The sequence below is a fragment of the Carettochelys insculpta genome, chromosome 9, assembly GCF_033958435.1.
Source record: "Carettochelys insculpta isolate YL-2023 chromosome 9, ASM3395843v1, whole genome shotgun sequence".
Classification (NCBI taxonomy): domain Eukaryota; kingdom Metazoa; phylum Chordata; order Testudines; family Carettochelyidae; genus Carettochelys; species Carettochelys insculpta.
In genome coordinates this window covers 11,327,371-11,347,559 of record NC_134145.1, presented here as the reverse complement: position 1 = coordinate 11,347,559, position 20,189 = coordinate 11,327,371, and the positions used below count along the sequence as shown (strand labels likewise).

The following is a 20,189-nucleotide window of genomic DNA, read 5'->3' as shown; positions in this document are numbered from 1 at the left end:
GTCGATGGGGCGGGCCGGGTTCGCTCGCGCACTCCTCGTCTCCTCCCCGCCCCCCCTTTAAAGGGGCAGCGCCCTTGTAACAAATCCCAGCCCCGCTGGTCCCTCGCACCGGCTCCTCAGCCCGCCTCGCTGGGGGAAGGCAGGTGGAGTGGCAGCCAGAGCGGCGCTCACAAGCGCGCATCCGGCCCTGGGGCCCCTGGGAGTAGGCCGCGGCCAACTGGGAGGGGGTCAGTCAGTCAGTCGGTCAGTCCCGCCGCGCTCCCTCAGCGCTGCAGCCGCTGCTGCTACTTGCGGCCGGAGCTCGGGGCCCCAGAGAAAGGCCGGGCCCGGGCCTGCGAACGGGCCCTCCGCTTAGGGCGGGCGACGCGTGGCTGCTGCTCTCCCGCCACCTCGCCCCCTGTCCGGACTCACGGCCGCCGCCCCTGGCGCGCGCCTTCTGAGGCGCGTATCGCCTCCCCCCGGGGCAGGATCGGGGCCGGGGCCTGGGACCTCGGGGGTGGGGGGGTGTCGTCTGTCCGCGGGTGCCCCGAGCTCCGTGTCGGCGCTTAACCCCGCGGCAGAGGAGGGCGTTCCCAGCCTGGCCCAGCGGGATTTCAATGGCCTCGGGCTCGTGAGGCGACAGATGATGGGCGGAGGCTCTGGGCTTGGGCGGGAGCCCTGGGCACCAGAGAGTTCGCTGCTGCAGGGAGAGGCCGGGGGAGCCCAGGTGCCCTTTAATTATTTCTTCCCACCCCGGTGGTGCAGAACAAACGTTCGCCGCACAAAGGAACGTGCGGATGTGCACCACCAGCAGCGGCTGGAGGTGGGCAGCTGGGGATGCTTTACTGAGGTGAATATGCAGCACTTCATTAGGTTAATTCTCCCCCGTGGCAACTTCGAAGCATCTAACTTCGACATGCCAGCATGCGTGTAGCTGCAGGCACTTTGAAGTGCCTGCGCTACTTAGAAGTCCCTTTATTCCTCAAAATTGTACAGCCCTGAAATGTTGGCTTATTGTGTTGTACTATTGGTATATTCCTCAATAATAATAAAATAATAATAATCATGAATCATCATCATCATACTTAGAACTGTACTGATATTTGTTAATTATTCCTCACAAACCTGTGTTGGTAGATAAGTATCAATACCCTCTTTATAAGTACATTGGGATAGGTTAAGTGAATTTATTTCAAGACCACAAAAGAAGGCATGTAGGAGTAGAACTCAGGGTGATACTGTCCCCCTATAAGTTCTGAGGAATATATCCTATCCTATGACAAAAAGGTAGTTCCTGGCTTCCAGTTGTGTAGTCTATCTATGGACTTATGGAATTTCCATCATTGTAGTGTCTGAGCCCCTCACAGACCCTAATCAATCTGCACAAAACCTTTGTGAAACTGGCAAGTTTTGCTGTTCGCATTTTGTAGATGAGAAACGAGGACATGGATTAAAATGCAGATCATTTGGGAGTTTGGTGCCTAAATATTGTTGAAGGATCTGGACTTAAGTGATTCCCCAAGGTCATTTGGAAAATATATGGTAGAAAAATGAAACAAAGTCCCCATTCTTGTGTGACAGTCTACAACATTCTTCTTCTGCTCAGACATGTCCCTCTCCCCCCAAACTAGAATATAGTTATGTGTTTCTTTTGTCATCTCTTCCCCATCCTCACCCACCACAACTTTTCCAGCACTGAAACCACATTGTTTCAAAATGAGAATTGATTTACATCCCATACCTGGGGAACAGGCCCCATTCTCCCATATAACATGTTTTTATTGTTTCTGTGAGCAGTTCTCACCAGGGCCCAGGTGGCCTAGTGGCTAGACCCCCGGCTAGGGCCTGTTGGGTGGGTCCACAGCCCCACCCAAGAGTCTATGGCTTGAGTTTGGGTCATGGCCCCAAGGATCTAGTCCCCTCTCTCAGTGGGAGAGGGGTTCCAGGGGGAGGAGAAGGTCCCTCCTCTCAGGACCTGGGGGAGGGTCCTAGGCTGCAGCATCCAGCAGCTAACTGTATGGCAGCTCAGTCCTCCTACCCCACAGCCAGCTCCTGCCCGTTAGCTAGTCAGCACCAAACTGAGCTGGCTTCCCTCCCTTTATACCCCTCCAGGCTTGACCCTGGCCCCAGGTGAACTGGTGTGGGACTGATTGGGCTAACAGGCCTTGTTTAACCCCTTCCTTGCCTGGCCTCCCTCTCACACTCCTACAGTTCCCTATTTAGATATGGTATAGCTATTACCAAATATTAAATCATTTTGTTAGTCTTTAAAGTGCTACATGACTGCTGTTTAGTTTTGTTAAAATACAGACGAACACAGCTACCTCTTTGTTACATATCCATTGTCTGTCACAGTAAATATATTTACATATAGCATTTTTTCAGATAAATTGTGGAGAGTTTTCAACCAGGAGTCCAGGGGCATCTTAAAGACTACCAAGTGCACTTGGGCATACACTTTCTGGAGTTGTAGCTCATGTCAGTTAATTCTTCCTTCCATCAAAATAATACACTGCATTTTTTCCCTTTTTTAATAAAAATGTATAGGTACAGTGAGGGTTTTTTTTCCTGTATTAACTTCCATATCCTTTCTAAAGTAATTGATTGAGATACCAAATGAGTTTAGTCCTTAATGACTAGCAGGTTAATTAGTCTTTACTGAATCCTACAATGCTTAAAAATTAACGGTTTGGCAAAATCAAAGCCATAGATTTTGTAGAGAGCTACTGACTCTCATTTAACCTGAGAGACCAGGTGGGTGAGATGACTGGATCAGTCTCCTGGTGAGAGCGAAAGCTTTTGAGCTATACAGAGCAGTGTGTCAGGTCTCTGTAACTTGTCATTGTCACCTCTCCTTGCAGCCCTCAGTATTTTCTGCCATTTCTGATCGTACTTTCCCACCGTCATTTAAATAAATGAATACCCTTTTCTAAGCCCCATTTCTTTCCCTAGGCCAGTGGTGTGACATACCTGCAAATAGTGCGTAAAATTCTCCCTTGTGAAACCCGCACTTGGCACAGCCCTGTGAATAGTGTTGGTTAGTTAATAACTGAAAGTTGGCAGAAAAAAAAATCAAAGAAGAATCTAACCAATGTAAAATAAATACATTCCTGCTTTCCCTCCTCCTGTTAAATGAGAGCCAAGCCCACCGGCAAGCTTGCTGGAGTGGTGTGGGTCTGGCTTTCTTCTTCCTGCCGGAAGCGTGTCCGCCAGGGGGTGGTGCTACTGAGTTTCTCCCCAAATCTGGACGTTGGAAGGTGGATGAGGAAGCAGTAGCAGCCGCCGTTGTCGCTTTGAAAGACCTGAAAAACAGCCCAATGCTTCGGCTGGCAAGAGCTGCAGCTGAGTGCAGGGCGCTCGCTGCAATGCGCTCCCGAGGGGCCAGCGGTCACAGCACGAGATCCTCGTCCGGGGGGAAGGAGATCCTGGTTAATGTGCATGGAGGGGAAAGCAGCGGTGAGTCTAGACCTGCCCCTCCACTCCGCTGGGAGGGAGGGGTAGAGAGTGCTGGCCGGGCAGCTCCTTCCTCTGGAGAGGTAGCTACAGGAAGGAATCCGTTCAGCCGCCCCCTTTCCTTCTGGGCTACCCAAGTTTCCGAGCTACACGAAGTAACTGTAAGGGTACTTTCTCCCCCCCACCAGCCCAACATCGCAGTTGGCAAATGCTCGCCTGAAACTTGCAGAGTGCAGCTGGTGCTAATCCTCGAGGGAAGTTTGGGTAATTCAAAAACTAAAAGCTTCCCCCCGCTTCCAAAGCACAGGGGCCTTTTTAACAGCTGCTAATAATCTGATCTGACCCTGCCCTGTCTGTGTAGGGGGGATCAAACCGTACAATGGCTGCATTATAATAACACGCAGTGGTGTTTGTGGTATGTTTTTCTGTAACAGAGCAGAACCAGGAATATTGTACCAGAACTGTTGTAGAACTGTATCTGTGCATTGATGGATAAATAGTAGAGTGGGGGCAAACACAACTTGGCACTACCCCCTGAAAAATAATCATGTTGTAGCACCTTACAACTGGTAACACCTTACCCTGTGCCCAAGGAACTCTGCATGTCAATTATCTTGGACTTTGCAAGACTTCTGTATAGTTTAGGAGGATGTTTAAAAATTTCAGATCCATCTACTCTACTGGAATGATTTGTGATTTTTTTTTTGGTTCCTTTTAATAAAAATGTACAGGTACAGTGAGGTTTTTTATTAACTTCTACATCCTTTCTAAAGTAATTGATTGAGATACCAAATGAGTTTAGTCCTTAATGACTAACAAGTTAATTAGGCTCCCATGATAGGTTAATTTTTCCATAGTGACAGAGAGAGAGCCGTGTTAGTCTGTATTCTATCAAAACAAAAAAGCGTTCATGTAGCACTTTGAAAAACTAACAAAATAATTTATTAGGTGATGAGCTTTCATGGGACAGACCCACTTCTGCGGATCATAGCCTTACCAGAACAGACTCAACGGTTTTTGGACCTTTGTGTTTTATATATCATCAAGGTTGACCAATTAGAAAAATGGTTATCAAGGTTGACAAATCAGAAGAGCAGAGGCATGGTGGGGTGGGGGTGGAGTGGGGAAGTTAAGAGTTCGATAAAACATTAAAGTAAGTAAAAGAGTCCTTGCAGTGGGTCAAGTAATTGCTGTCCCTGTTTAAACCACCTGTTAATGTGTTGAATATGAATGTTTGTTCTGACATTCCCTCTGTAGACAGTTGTTAAAGTCTCTTTTCAGTAGAACACAAACTTTCAGGTCTTTAACAGAATGTCCCACTCCATTAAAGAGCTGGCTGACAGGGTTGTGTATTTGGAGTTTTTTGATGTCTGATCTATGTACAAAAAACCCTTAGGGTTAGACTCTTAGGGTTAGAGAAGAGTTGCAGGTCAATGTGAGGATAAGAAAATATTTCAGTAGGACCAGCTTTTAAGGAAACTAACTTGTTCTAGAATTTGGATAAGCGGTTCCCTGGTTGTTTCTGCAAATTGTTGGGTTTTTTTAGTTGTCAATTGTGCTAGCTTCTATTATAGACCTATGCCAGCTATTGTGCGTGTTTTTGTCACTAGTTTACGTTTCCATTTGGTCCAGGGTGGTATTACGCCAGCCAGTCAGTCACAAAGGCAGTAGGTTTGAATGTGAACATCTAGCTGGACAGAAAATACTAACAGTATAGATTCTGTTGTGCTTCTTTGTGCACAACAGACACAGGATAATGGAGGTGGAAAGAACTAGGCTACATCTGCAATAGAGAGTTTTGGCAACAAAACTCGCAGAGCATCGACACACAAAATGTGTCCTGGTGACAGAAACTGTTGACAAAAAAAGCTGTGTAGATGCTTCTGGGGGCCCTTTTCTCAACAGAGCAGATTGAAAGCTTGGTCCACTCTTATGTGTAGATGCAATCTGTCAACAGAAGTTTTGTCAGAACATCTCTTCTAACAGTAACTTCTCTTGACAGATGCTTCTAGTATAGACATAGCCCTAGAGAAATTAGGAATAAGAGGAGGAAAAGAAGAACTATACACATTTACAGCTTGCAGTTGCTGGGAGATAGGAAATCTTGGTTCTGTTTCTTTCATAGCCTTGGGCAAGTCAATTCACTTCTCTACCTTGGCTTTGCCTGGTGTAGAACAGGGATAATAATGCTTTACCACATCCTGTAATGGTGGGAACCTGTTTATCCTCTACAAAGGTAATGAGCACAATATAAATGCCTATAAATAAATGAGGACATAATTAATGCCTATCCTTGCAGAATGAGTGAGGTGTTGGAAATGGAATTCTTGTCTCTGTGCTGCACCTGCAAGAACTTTGAAAATGGCTTCACTACAGCACATCACTTTTGAGGCTGTTTTTCTTTCAAGAAGAGCGTGGCACAAGGAGAAACTATGTTAATATTCTACGAATAATGTATTGGTTTTTTTTTCCCTGGACTTTGAAAACCTTGAGCAAGGCAAGGCCCCTGAGTCTTAAACTAGTGGTTACATGGAAGGCTTAGTTGTGAGAAATGGGTATGCATTTTCCAGATGGCACTGAATGGTGAACCATTACTGATTAAAAACAGCAAGAAGTCCTGTGGCACCTTATAGACTAACAGATATTTTGGAGCATAAGCTTTTGTGGGCAAAGACCCGCTTCATCAGATGCATGATGTTGTCCAGTTTGTGCTGTTCTTCTCCTATAAGCAGTAGGTATGGGAAGGCAGCTTTCTCTTTAAAGGAAGATACGTAAAAGATTAATCGAAGCAGGAAGACACTATGGGGAAGACAGAATGAATGCAAAATTGAACTGATCCATTCTATTCTTAGGTTAAAAACAAAAGCAAAGAACACATGTAACTGCCGAGTTGAATGAGAGAGCAACTTTTCAGTTAAAGAATTATTTATTTACATTTGCAGTGATAATAATCTCATGGTGACTCACTTAAGCAGCCTACTTTATTTGAAGTCTTGAGAAGATCTGTTGCATGGGGCTATTGCCCACAAAACTCACCATTGCAAATAAAAATGTAACTGAACTAAGCTCTTTTTACTAAAGGAATTGCTGAAATCCTGATGAACAGAGCTCATGCCAGAAATTCACTGGGAAAAATATTTGTTAATGAAGTAAGTATAGCTGTTTATGTTTAGGTTGTAGACATTATTTAGAATTGTGATCAGTATCTAAATGTATCTGGTAGAAGTAAAATGGCCATATTAATTGCAGAAGAGAGAACTTAAGCAACCATTTACTTTCTATTTTGGCATTTTTTTTTAAATAGGGAAGATTTTTATACATACTCAGTCTCACTTCTCTAAAGAAGCTAGAAAATAGATTTTAGTTACTCCCATTGCACGTATCGGGACACTGCTACGCTTTTGTTGGATGTCCCTTCCAGAGCTGCAATGTGTCCTTTTTTTTCCCCCGCATCTCAGGCACTAGCAGCTCCTCCCCATTCACGGTCTCTGGTTTCCAGCCTTAGTTCCTGTCTGTCAGAGTTAAAATTTAAAGCATGTTGTGTTACCAGCTAGGGAAAATGAACTCAATGACAGATGCACAAAAGTAAAAAAAGCAAGAAATTATTTTTGTTAGTCTTCTAATGGAAGAGAACTTTGCACTATCAAAAATATTTCAGGATAGGGAGCAAGACGTGACTAAGTGATTCCACTTAAAGAGATGCTATCATGATTGTTAGATCAAAAATGTGCATGCCTTGAGAATGGTCCAATCTTGCTTGCTTTTAGAAATCTCTTGTATTTACTTTGGAAAGCTAATTGTTGTTGTATTCAGTACATTATTTTAATCAAATACACAATTTACTGTTTGTTGGAATCAGCAGAGTAGAATTTGGGAGGGGAGGGATAACTCAGTAGCTTAAGTAGTGCCCTGCTAAACCCAGGGTTGTGAGCTCAGTCCTTGAGGAGGCCGGCCAATTAGGGATCTAGGGCAAATAGATTTAAAAAAATCTGTCAGGGATGGTGATAGGTCCTGCTGTGAGGGCAGGGGACTGGAGTCAATGACCTCTGAAGGTCACTTCCAGTTGTACAAGAGACGTATATCTCCATATTAAAATGAATGAACATGTGTCATTCACTGTTAGTCCAAAGGCAGCTTAGCCCCTGGAAAATGTAGACTTTTTGTTAGTTGTAAACAACCCCTCTGGTCAAATAGGGGACTCACCTGTTCAGAGGATGCCTTGCTCAACTCTGAAAAGAAAGGACAGTCAGGGGTGCAGAAACTCCTGTGTGGGTGGGATTGAGAAGAGGGGCATCGTGTGTCAGGATAGGCTTGTGGAAACCATATGTAGAGCAAAGGCCATCTTTGAGGCTAGCTTTCCAAGAGATGTGTATGCCCACAGAGATCAAGTAAATAAAACTTTTATCAAAACATAGGAGTCGTCAGTCCTTTAAACATGCATTGTAAGTTATATGCTTGACACATTCTGTTTTTCTTATCTCCTCCTCTTGATTGAACTCTTAGCTATTTAGAGCTCTAGAAAGTATCCGTTGTGATGAAAAGATCCGTGTTGTAGTGTTTAAGAGTGAAGTAAAAGGCGTGTTTTGTGCAGGTACGTAAGAAATGTCCTGTGACTTGCTATTAAAAATAGATGCCTTCAAAGTATTTTGTACAGATTAGACTATGCTGAGCAATAGATGTAAAAACAAACTTAAGGAAACCAGTTTAATTTTGTGGCGGTAACAAGGAAGAAACCATTGTCTTGTCCTGGGTAAGCATTATGTAACTTCCTGCTTTAGAAATGGAGACTTTAGCAGGCAGAGCAAGGTAAACCTGAAGATTAGCCCTTATCTCTTTATATTACCATTTCTTCCCTGTTAAATCCCTGTGCTGCTCACAGCAGAGCTCCTACCCTGCAAGTCTGAGGTCTAACCTCCTTAGACACAGCAAGTGGTGCTGCTGTATGAATTATTTAACAAAATACAGCAACAGAGCAGTGCATTCCACAACTATTCTTAAAGCCTGATTATTTGAATTCCTGGGATCACCTAAGCTCTAGTAAGCCAGAGAGTTGGCATCTCAAGATTGCTTTTGAACTTGACTCTCCTATATAGCCATGTCAAGCACTGTTGCTCAACTGCCTGTGTTATCTTTTGTCTGTTGCTGAATTCTTTGTTTTCGCTCACACCTTTAGGCGCTGACTTAAAGGAGCGGGCACAAATGAACGATGCTGAAGTTGGACACTTTGTTCACAGGCTGAGAAATTTAATGGACGAAATTGGTAATTGATCGGTTATAAACCCTTTCTCTCTCTCTGGCCGTGTCTACACTAGCCCTAAACTTCGAAATGGCCCCGCAAATGGCCATTTCGAAGTTTACTAATGAAGCGCTGAAATGCGTATTCAGCGCTTCATTAGCATGCAGGCGGCCGCGGTGCTTCGAAATTGATGCAGCTCGCTGCCGTGCGGCTTGTCCCAACGGGTCTCCTTTTCAAAAAGACCCTGCCTACTTCGAAGTCCCCTTGTTCCCATGAGCAGAGAACCCACAACGTCGCATACACAATTCTCCTCTGCCCTAGGAAAGGATATAAATGAAACATATGTGACATACTGAAAGGTTCTCAGATACTACAGACTTTGGTCTGATACAAGAACCTATATAGAAAAGGATCTCGGGTCACTGATTACTCAAAGTCAGTTTCCTGGTTGGATTAGCCTCTGAAGATGTTTCCTCTTTTTTTGGGCAAGAAATGTGGATATGCATGATCGATTCTCTTCTTGTGTTAGTGAATTGTTGTGTTGTCCCTGTCAGGAGGTATTTTAGCTAGATATTTAAAACACAAATGAGTCTGATTAGGCTATCAAAGTAACAGTTATAAAAAGATAAACATATTATACAAAGTAAATACACCCATATGGGACTTACCTGCTACAAAGCACCGAAGGTTGTTTGAGGGAGTATTAGTTCAAGCTGAACCTCTCTAGTCCACGACGCTCTCATCTGGCAACATCCATAATCCAGCCTGGTTTTAGTTAGCTGGACCACCACATATCATAGTTTGTTTTTTCAGCTACAGTCCTGTCTCTCAGTGTTCTGTGCTATTATTTGGCTGTAATTTATCCCAAAATGTCTTAAGAGCTTGGTAAGCAGTGGAAGTGTTGGTAATATGCTAGACAATATTGATCTCTTGTGGTCCAGTAAAGTCTCTCACTCTGCTCCAGTCAGGTCCTGGGGGTTGCTGACTTAGAAGGTTCAACCTGAAGTTAGAGCAAGGAACTTCAAGTTAAACTTCTGGATTCTGTTCCCAACTTTGCTGTTCTCTCAGTGTGACTTTGTTTGTTTGTTTGTTTGTTTGTTTGTTTTTGTTACTTTTCAAGAGATATTTAACTATTAGGTGCCTTGATTTCCACAACTTTGTAATGGAAGAAATACTCACTTAGCTAACACCGGTTTTGGGTGGTATAATGAAGGTTCATAAACTTACTAAACGCAGTATGTAACAATTGGCACAATTTGACAGAAGTAGGGACTGACCCTTTGCAGCCGTATGACACAGAACGTGCAGAGTGCTTCAGCATGTAGAATCTGTTCACTAACTTTCTTGGTAATACCTTAAATATGAATATCCAATTATCTCCATGTCAAGAAGGCAGAATTTTAGTTGGAGTAAATAAACTGTTTTACATTTCAGTGCATTATGTGGAATTATTTTTTAAACAGAAGGGAGGGGGAAATAGCATTTTACCATCTGAATACCCTCTTGTACCTTTTGACTAACTGAACTCGTTGTGGCAGCATACCAAATTTAAGTAGTTGAGATGTAGTTACGTGAAACATTCGCAGATAGATAAACTTCTAGTGTAATTAAATTTGTAAATCTGTTTTGTCTTTAATAGCTGCACTACCTATGCCCACAATAGCTGCAGTAGAAGGCTATGCATTGGGTGGGGGATTGGAATTGGCATTAGCATGTGATCTTCGAATAGCAGGTATGTGAATGACCAAACATGGGCTATTTAATATAATCACTGCTATTTTAGTCAAACATTTGCAAGCAAGTGAAAGGCTGTTTGTTTCCCTTCCCAATAAGCTCAGGCAGGAACTTGTATAACGTAGGAAATGAATATGCATTTGCCTAAAGTTTTGGTGACATTTAACTATTGGAGAAAGCTGTATGTCTTTTGTTTTAAAAGGTAAAATTATGTTAGATGAGGTATCAGTATGAGTAACAGTAAAATTCTTTTTAGTAACAGAGAGGGAGCCGTGCTAGTCTACATACTATCAAAACAAAAAAACAGTCAAGTAGCACTTTAAAGACTAACAAAATAATTTATTAGGTGAGCTTTCATGGGACAGACCCACTTCTTCAGACCATAGCCACACCAGAACAGACTCAATATTTAAGGCACAGAGAACGAAAAATAGTAATGAAGGTGGACAAATCAGAAAAAAAATGATCAAGGTGAGCAAATCAGAGAGTAGAGGGGCAGAAGGGGGGAGGAGTCAAGAATTTGATTAAGCCAAGTATGCAAATGAGCCCCTATAATGACCCAGAAAATTCACATCCCGGTTCAAACCATGTGTTAATATGCTGAAATTGAACATAAAAGAGAGTATAGCAGCCTCTCTGTCAAGAGTGTTGTGAAAATTCCTCTTCATTAAGATGCAAACTTTTAAGTCATTAATAGAATGGCCCACTCCATTAAGATGCTGGCTGATCAGTTTGTGGATCAGGAGTGTTTGTCTGTTTTGTGCCCATTAACTCTTTGTCTAAGAGAGTTAGAAGTCTGTCCAATATACTAAGCATCTGGACATTGTTGGCAAATATGATAGTTGACGAACAAGAGAACATGCCCATTATTCTGTGAATAACCCGGTTAGGTCCAGTGATGGTATCTCCAGAATAGATATGTGGACAAAGCTGTCAGCGGGCTTTGTTGCAAGGAAAAGTTCCAGGACTGATGTTCCTGCGGTATAGACTGTGGTTGTGGGTGAGAATCCTCATAAGGTTGGGAGGTTGTCTGTAGGAGGGAACAGTCCTGTCACCTAGGGCCTTCTGGAGTGTGGCATCCTGATCAAGGATAGGTTGTAGGTCTTTAATAATGTGTTGCAGTGGTTTGAGTTGGGGGCTGTAGGTAATGTAGTAAAGGGGTGTTCTGTTCCTGGCTTTTTTGGGCCTATCTTGGAGTAGCTGGTCTCTGGGTATTCGTCTGGCCCTGTCAATTTGTTATAAAAAACAAAAAACAAATCTTAAGTACCCTTTAGAAAGGCCTGGACCTGGACCATCCTTATGAACCTGGAACTTGCACAGGATCAGAAAGATTGTATTTCTTTTCTAAATAGCTCCATTATCTTGCATCAGCTATGTCTACACTAGTCAAAAACTTTGAAATTGCCATGCAAATGGCCATTTTGAAGTTTACTAATGAGGCACTGAAATACATATTCAGCGCCTCATTAGCACGTAGGCAGCCGCGGCACTTCGAAATTGACATGGCTCGTCCAGACGGGGCTCCTTTTTGAAAGGACCCTGGCTACTTCGAAGTCCCCTTATTCCCATATGCTCATAGGAATAAGGGGACTTCGAAGTAGCCGGGGTCCTTTCGAAAAGGAGCCCCATCTGGACGAGCCGCGTCAATTTCGAAGTGCCGCAGCCACCCGCGTGCTAATGAGGCGCTGAATATGTATTTCAGCACTTCATTAGTAAACTTCGAAGTCTTTGGCTAGTGTAGACACGGCCATCATATGACAAATTGAATTATGACAATTTCACTTCATCTCCTAATGACCTGGTCTGTACAAGTCTGATGTCGGGCAGTTCCAAGCCCAAATCAGAGAAAAGCCAAACCTCATCTCTGTTTGTATCCATTTGAGGGAAAGTAAGAATCTTTTCTAGAAGATCCCAGTCCAGTGAGATAATGTAGCTTCTTCCGTGCACCCTGCCTTTGGATTAAGAGTCCCCCCACAACTCTGTGTACTATCTGATTTCCTTCTTATTGCTTAAAATGGAAATGCTAATATTGCTAGGAAATACAGCATATAGATCAGTGGCAGAGCTTTTTAAAAAATGTTTTAACTCGTACTGCCCATCTGAGTCGTCATCCCTTTCCCAGGAAAAAGGGGTTAAGGGTGTGGTATGAAGAAAGCCAGATTTCCTGGATGCAGTCCATTACAAAGAACACTTTAAATCCAGGCTCATCACCGCCTAACTTTTAGCTGGGGTTGGCTGACTGCAGTACACATGCTTTCTGGCTGCCTGAAGTTCATATAGTAACCTGACCCATCTGATTCCTGAAATCTCCCAAGATAGCAGTTTATCTTAATGCTGTTTTAAAAACATTCTGACTGTACAACAGACACCTGAATGCTGTTTGTCTAAAAAAAATTCAGTAAGAACCAGTATTTGAGGATGCTCTTCAATTGAGAATGGGGAGTCTAGCTCCAGGATGTCCAGAACAGCAGTTTTCAACCAGTGAACAGTTCTCACAGCACAAGTGTGACATGAATTCTGTCAATTTACCCTTGCTGGTCCTCTTTGCAGAGCCACCACAGGGGAAAATTGATCCCATACCAGCTGGGGCTGGCAAGGCTGCCAGAGTCCCACCTGGCATGAGGATCGTCAGATTCTCACCCACAGTGTCTGTCTGTAAAGCCACTGTGAGGGGAAATGCCAACCCTGCAGGGCTTCAGTCCTGCTGGGAGGTAGCTGAAATGCTGCTTCCTAGCCTGATCAAGGTGGTGGAGTGCCCACTCCACCACTGGAGAAATGGGAAAGGGCGGGCAGGCAGGAGCCTGTTGGAGATGTCACGGCATTTAAACTGCATCTCCTGGCTCCAACAGGCTGTGGGGGATGGGGAGCCTGCTCTCAGTGGTAACTTGTTTACTCAACATCCCTAGCATGTCATTGAGCAGATTTTGAAAATGTGTCTATACTAGCTGTAGAAGGTGGTGTATTCTGTGGTGGGGTTGAAACATTAATACATTTGATCCTTGTTTAGTTTTTCTGTATGCACCTCTGTGTTGCAAACTTCTCTAGCAAGACTGTAACCATAGTAAATGTAACATCTGAGCTATGAATTCAGCTGAAAAATGTAGGTGTGCCATGGAATTTTTGACTCATTGAAATGTGCCATATTTCTGAAAAGGCTGGGAACCACTGGTCCAGAATGAATGAATGTTAGACATCTGCTTTACAATGAGCTACCTTCCAGCAGGTGTTAAGATGTTAGATAGAGAAAGGTCTCTCAGCCAAAGTCTTAATGCAATGTTAACAGATTCCATCTGGTATGAGAAAGTAACGTTAATATATTTTTTTTAAAAAATAGCTTCATCAGCTATAATGGGCTTGATTGAGACTACCAGAGGACTTCTTCCTGGTGCAGGTAATCTAGCATCATTAAACCTAATATTTTCACAGCAACAGGTGCCCTTTTTCCTAGGAGACTTGGTGAAAATCTTTGTGTGTATATATAAAAGGAAGCATTATTTATTAGTTAAGATCAAGAACCTGGGAGTCAGAATTCCAGAGTTTTTGATCTCTGCTGCTGACTTCCTGTAATTTTAGGCAGACTATTTCAGCATCTCTCATTCATACAATGTGTGAATACTTGTTCATTCTACCAAGGCGCTGTGACTTAAGATGGAAAAATGTTAGGGGCTATAGTTAATGGCTCCTGCAACTTCTAAAACACCTTCACATGTATAAACAGGTAAATATATTTTAGAGTGGTTTGGGTATGGTTTTCTAAGAAATAATGTGGTATAACTCTCTTCAGGTGGAACCCAACGCCTGCCTCGCTGTATTGGAGTAGGTCTTGCTAAGGAACTCATTTTCACTGGCAGACAGATTGATGGACAACAAGCGCACTCAATAGGATTAGTAAACCACACTGTGCCACAGAATGACGAAGGGGATGCTGCTTATCAGAGAGCATTAACTTTAGCTAAAGAAATCCTTCCTCAGGTCAGTAATGTTTATTTGGCTCATTCATTTCATGTCTAGAAAGTGTTTTGGTTACTTTGTGGGATATGGCTAGCTTCTTACCTCTTTCCATGAAATATTAATTGTGGGACTTATTTTTCTTAAAACATCTTCAAACCAAACTCTCTTAGCAGATTCAAATCAGTGCAAATGAGGCAATATGGACATTGAACAAACTAACTTGTGGGCACAATCAGACCTCTAAATGTGTCATCACTTACACCAGCAAAAAGGAGGCAAACTTTGAAGTTCAGTGTAGGAAACAGAATGCTTGCTTTTGTATTACTAATAATGATTGGAATCTGAATGACTCCATCAAAATAGCCTTCCTGTTCTCCCACTCTATTAGCTGTTGTATTTTACTTCTATTAGTAATGATGGGAGGTGTAGCTAATGGTTCCTAGAACATAGAACATGGTTTTTCTGTACACCAAATGAGCATGATCATACACTTTTTGAAATAACACTGTGCTAGGACTGCTCTCCTTAAAGTGGTGACAGTGTATGCATTCAGCTCTGAGGCTATGTCTACACAAGCCCCAGACTTCGAAATGGCCATGCAAATGAGCAGATGGAAATAAGGGATGCTGCTTATCAGAATAAGGGAATAAGTGCCCTATGAGCAGATGGGAATAAGGGGACTTCGAAGTAGGCGGGGTCCTGTTGGGATGAGCCGCGCGGCGGCGAGCCGCATCAATTTCGAAGTGCCGCAGCCGCCCGCATGCTAATGAGGCACTGAATATGCATTTCAGTGCTTCATTAGTAAACTTTGAAATGGCCATTTCAAAGTTTGGGGCTAGTGTAGACACGGCCTAAAAGTAATAATCAGAGCACATCCAAAGCGAGTTTTTTTTGAGTTATAGCTGTTAACAGTAGCCATTTCAATGCAAGCTTTGGGTGCTCAGCACCTCTGAAGATCAGGCCATGTTGTTAAGCAAGCATGCATATTTAGGGACTCAAGTCTGAAAACTTTTGTTTAAATACTTCAAAGTACATTGTATTAGAAATTGTAGGCAGCTTTAATTAACTATAGATAGCATTAGCTTTATTGCACATTCCTGAAGACAAGAGATTGGCAAAGGCAATAATTGATGTTTCAGATTTTTGACAATTTCAAAAAGAGGCAAACCCAAAAATTGCTTTAACTCAAAAAGTGAAATTTTCAAGAATTCCAAACATTTTGTCAAAACAATTTAAAGTTGATTTAAATTGACTTTTTTTAAAAGGTAGAGGTTGAAACAGTTTTCAATCATTAAAAATGAAATTTTAATTTTTTTGGATGGGGAGCAAGGAATTCCTTGCTTAAAAACACCACCACCACCAAACCTATACCTGAATTCTAAGAATTCTTGTTGCTGCCAAATCTGCATTTCTTTTGCTGGGAACAGTGTGCCAAAACATTATGCCCTGCTCAATTTTGAAGACAATTTTAGAAAGTCTGTCAACTGTTATACAGGAAGTCAGACTAGATCACAATAAACTCTTCTGCTGTTGAAAGCTATGAATTACTTCACTTTATTGTACACTGAAGTGACTTCCATTATCTTTGTTTTAAAGGCTCCCATAGCTGTGAAAATGGGTAAACTGGCAATAAACAGAGGGATAGAGGTAACTTTTTTTCCAATAGAATGTTTTTGAAGTGTTCAGTGGAAAAAAGTAAGAGTCACTGCAGTAATAGATGTTTAGAAGACTCAGAGTCAGTTCTGTAAATGAGATTCTAACTTGTTTTCAATAAGGGATTAGCTTCCTTTTAAGATGGGCTGGCTGCTGAGGCATGAACAAAATTGTTTGTTTGGCAGAGTAGGACTCTGACTCCACATTAGCAGTAAATACTGTAACAGTAATACTAGGGTTAGAGTTAATTTAAATCAGTGGGTCTCAACCCTTTTGGCATCACACCCCCTTTTGATTTTTGAGAAACCCTCATGCCCACCCACCTTTTCTTCACCATCTTCCAACCCCCCTTTTAACAAAAAAATAAATTTGTAATTTAAAATAAACACAAACTTGATATAAAAATGTTGTTTAAAATAGTTTTTCTTGGCCCCTTGCGGGTGCCTGGTGCAGCCCTAACTGGCCAGTTGCCTGAGCCCTGTGCCAGAGCTGCCCACACCAGCTGCTGTCTGCCTGAGCCAGCCACCTGAGCCCTGGACTGCTGGGACCAGCCGCCTGCCTGCCAGCCACCCACCTCAGCTGTGGGCCAGCTGCCCGAGCTGCCTACCCAAGCCCCATGCTGGGGCCAGCCACCCATGTGCCAGGCTGAGCCCCTCCCCTCCCACAAAACCAGGCACCACCAGCCCCCTGCTCTTACCCCATCCCCAACCCCTTCACCTGTGCCAGGCATCCCCAGCCCACCCTCGCAACCCACACTCAATTACTTTTGCAGGAGGCAGCTAGCTCCATGTAGGTCTTTGCCAGCTGCCCGCTTTTTATAGCGGCTGCTCTGGGTCATCCAGGTAAAATGGCAAGGGCTGAGAGCCGGAAGCAAAGGCCCGCTCTTTCTTTGGGTGGAGGGAATCATGGATGTGGGGGCTGGGTAGCTTCACACCCCCCGCCCCCTAGAATTGCTTCATGCCCCTCAGTTTGGAAAACCATGGTTTAAATGTTAGTGTATTGCAGTTTGAATTCTGTGTACTTCAGAGATCGCATCTGCCCTTCAGGTGGATATTGCATCAGGGATGGCTATTGAGGGAATGTGTTACGCACAGGTATGTCATCTTTAAACTCTGAAATCACAGCTGTACATCTCAATTCTGTGAAAAGCCTCAACTTCCATGAGGCAATAAGCTTAACTGCTAAAACACACACATTTGAAAACTTAAGTTTCTTAGGGCTTGTCTACATTCAAGCTGTTGCAGAGTAATTATCCTGCAATATTTTCATCTTCGGAAACTTATTCTGAATTAATTCAACTAGTTCGGAAGTAACAGAGAGGTAGCCATGTTAGTCTGTACTCCAACAAAACAAAGCAGCAGAAATGTAGTACTTCAAAGACTAACAACATGATTTATTCTGAGCTTTTGTGGGACAGGCCCACTTTATCAGATCAATCTCATTTCCAATACAGACTGACATTTATAAATACAGAGCACCAAAAAAAATTTGCAATAAAAACTGACAAATCAAATAGGATTAAAGGAAGGTGTGAGGGATGGGGGATGTTAATTGTCCTGTCTGAGATAATTACAAGCATCAAAGGAAGGGAAGCAGTCTTTGTAATGTGTGAGGTAACTGATGTCTCTGTTCATACCAGGTTAGTGTCAATCATGTTGTTAATGAGAATAAATAATTTTGTTAGACTTTAAAGCGCTAAATTTCTGCTGCTTTATTTTGTTGGAGTACAGACTAACACAGCTACCTTTCTGTTACCCTAAAACTGACTCAGTTATCTTAAGAAGTGGATTTGCCATATATGTACTCAACTAGTTTCCAGATTGTACCCTTGCATTGTGGTGATTAAGGGGCAGGCTGCGCTGGATGCTAGATTCATGTTGCATTGTGTGTATCAGAAACTTTCTGGTTAGGCTGAAAACAGTATTTCAGAAGCATGCAAGACTTCTCTTTCAGTGGAATATTTCTTTGTATCCTCGAAATGAGTTACGGTGGGCATATGGATCTTACTATATATAATGGAGGATTGTTTCCATAAATTCAATGGGACTGTCCATTAGACTGCATCAGGGGCTCAGGTGCTAGACCTGTAAAGTTATTTGAACTTTGCATTTTCCTTTTTGTAAAATGTGGCAGATCTACATGCCCCTGAGATGTTGATTTAAAATCCATAAAAGCCTGTACTACTAAATATACTGACAGTTATTTTAACTCAATGCTGACTGCCTAATATTTTTTTTTTTTTTTTTTTTTTAAATGCAGAACATTCCTACAAGAGACCGTCAGGAAGGGATGGCTGCCTTCAGAGAGAAACGTCCCCCCCATTTTATTGGGGAATAGCTCTACAAAGGTTGCCCTTATTTCAGGGCTTGATTCTTTAGGAAATAAAATGGCACACAAAATACACAAACTATTAAATATTGATTTCTACAAGCTTAATTGTTAAGGACACTGCTAAATTCCACAGGAGGCAGTTTTAAAGGATAATTAAGGTGCTGAATAGTTTCATCATAAAAATTAAGGCTTATTAGACTGGTAAAGCTATGAATGATTAAAATCATATTGGGATTATATACTATGAGGGACAGGAGAGAGAGAACTTTTTGCTACTTATCCAAATCCAGAATACGTTCACTGAAAGAAAAATCAGAGTGGTCTAATGGGAAGGATTTAGTCTCACGTCATTTTAAGGGGGCATTATGCGTGCTTGTAACAACAGAAGTGAAATGAATAAATAAATGTAAATGCCTGAACTAGCCTCATGCTTAGTACATGTAAGAGTTGATGCCTTAAAGCATATACTGCTGTTGGCCATGGGATCTAGCCTAAGGTGATGTCTGGGAGTGTTAAATCCATGAACTTGTCATTACCAAATTGTTGGAATGCAAAGCTATTGTATATTGTCTTTGCAAGTAAACCACAAAAACTCTCTCTTAATACATAGTGTGGTTTGTTGTGATGTACTTGATGCTAGGAAGAACCAGTAACATGCTATGATATATTTACAACCAGAAGTGTGCATGTAAATACCTCCTTAAAAAAAAAAGGGGGGGGGGTGAAAATACTAATGGGGCAAGGGCAATATGTACTACTTTACTCAGTGTGAGGTTGCTAGCTAGAAACATAGGGTACATTGTCCCTAAAATACAGGAGACAAGAACCCGAATACATAATTAATAGTAAGCTAGATAGCTGTCTTACAAGGCTTTGGAGGGGAAAAAAGACTTTGTGTACCACTGAATTAGGGAACTACCAGTTTGCAAACATTTTAGGCTGCTCCCCTCTTTTCAGCCCTGCAATTAGCCAGCCCTCCCCACCATGTATGGGAGGACAACAGGAAGGGATGTGAGGTGTGTGGGTGAGAGGAAAATAGGTGCTGAAGGGGGAGGGGTGCTCAGGCAAGGAACCCAGGAGGGACTCAAAGGGTACCTCAACAACAAGCCAGAAAGTCACCAGCTGCCCCCACTATCAGCAACCAGCAGGGGCAACATTAGAGGGCTGGAATACAGCAGAAGCTGGGAGTGGTGGTGGAGCCGACTGGACTGTGGGCCCCCACCCTTACAGTATGTGGTGCCCCATCTGGGGGGTGTTTGCCCCGCTTTGCACACCCCTTCCCTAATTCATATAATAGCTTCTAGGAGCAGAGCACTGCAATTTTAAAAACTGTGCCTTAAATAAAAATTAAAGAATCTTTCAAATACAGTAAACTTTCGTATCTGGAATTCTATCATCAAGAACTCTCAAACTGGCATTTTAACCCTCAGTAAATTTTAGCTATGCAGTCCATAAGTACAGTATATTAAAAGTAAATATAAATATAGCAAATAAGTTTACAGTGTACAATACTACTGTTGCTAAATAAAGCATTTGTTTTTCTTAATATCTGATTCTGTTTATCTTTAGTGTAATGCATTGCAAGGTATGCCACTCGTTATCCAGAATATTTGAATATCCAGCAACCTTGCAGTTTGGGCTTGTCAACTATGAAAGCATTTACTGTAAATCACTTAAAGAATGCTTTACACTAATAATATTGTAATAGTTGTAGCAATCTGCAAGTTGACTTATCTGAAACAGCAAGTGAATATGATAATTCACTTTACCTTGAATAAATATGCAAAACCAGCATCATGTAAGTGTGATGGATTTTTTACAGTACTTTGATGTGAATTAAATAAAAGGAGAA

At 42.4% G+C, this 20,189-nt stretch overlaps 1 protein-coding gene across 6 annotated transcripts; it reads left to right on the top strand.

Annotated features, from left to right (window-relative positions):
• The first annotated feature begins 3,210 nt into the window (after positions 1–3,210).
• ECHDC2 (enoyl-CoA hydratase domain containing 2) lies at positions 3,211–20,147 on the top strand. Of its 6 annotated transcripts, none has more exons than XM_075002282.1 (10): positions 3,211–3,435; positions 6,514–6,581; positions 7,936–8,023; positions 8,606–8,692; positions 10,308–10,400; positions 13,737–13,793; positions 14,187–14,374; positions 15,950–16,000; positions 17,033–17,100; positions 18,266–20,143. In XM_075002282.1, exons 1-10 carry the CDS (start codon positions 3,297–3,299, stop codon positions 18,447–18,449), a joined length of 1,023 nt encoding a protein of 340 aa, XP_074858383.1. In that variant the 5' UTR covers positions 3,211–3,296; the 3' UTR covers positions 18,450–20,143. The 6 variants fall into 6 exon arrangements, with proteins under 6 accessions (XP_074858383.1, XP_074858385.1, XP_074858389.1 ...); XM_075002285.1 differs by having other exon boundaries at positions 3,212–3,435; positions 17,053–17,100; positions 18,266–20,141; XM_075002286.1 differs by lacking the exon at positions 3,211–3,435 and adding an exon at positions 3,657–3,696 and having other exon boundaries at positions 18,266–20,144.
• The last annotated feature ends 42 nt before the right edge of the window (positions 20,148–20,189 follow it).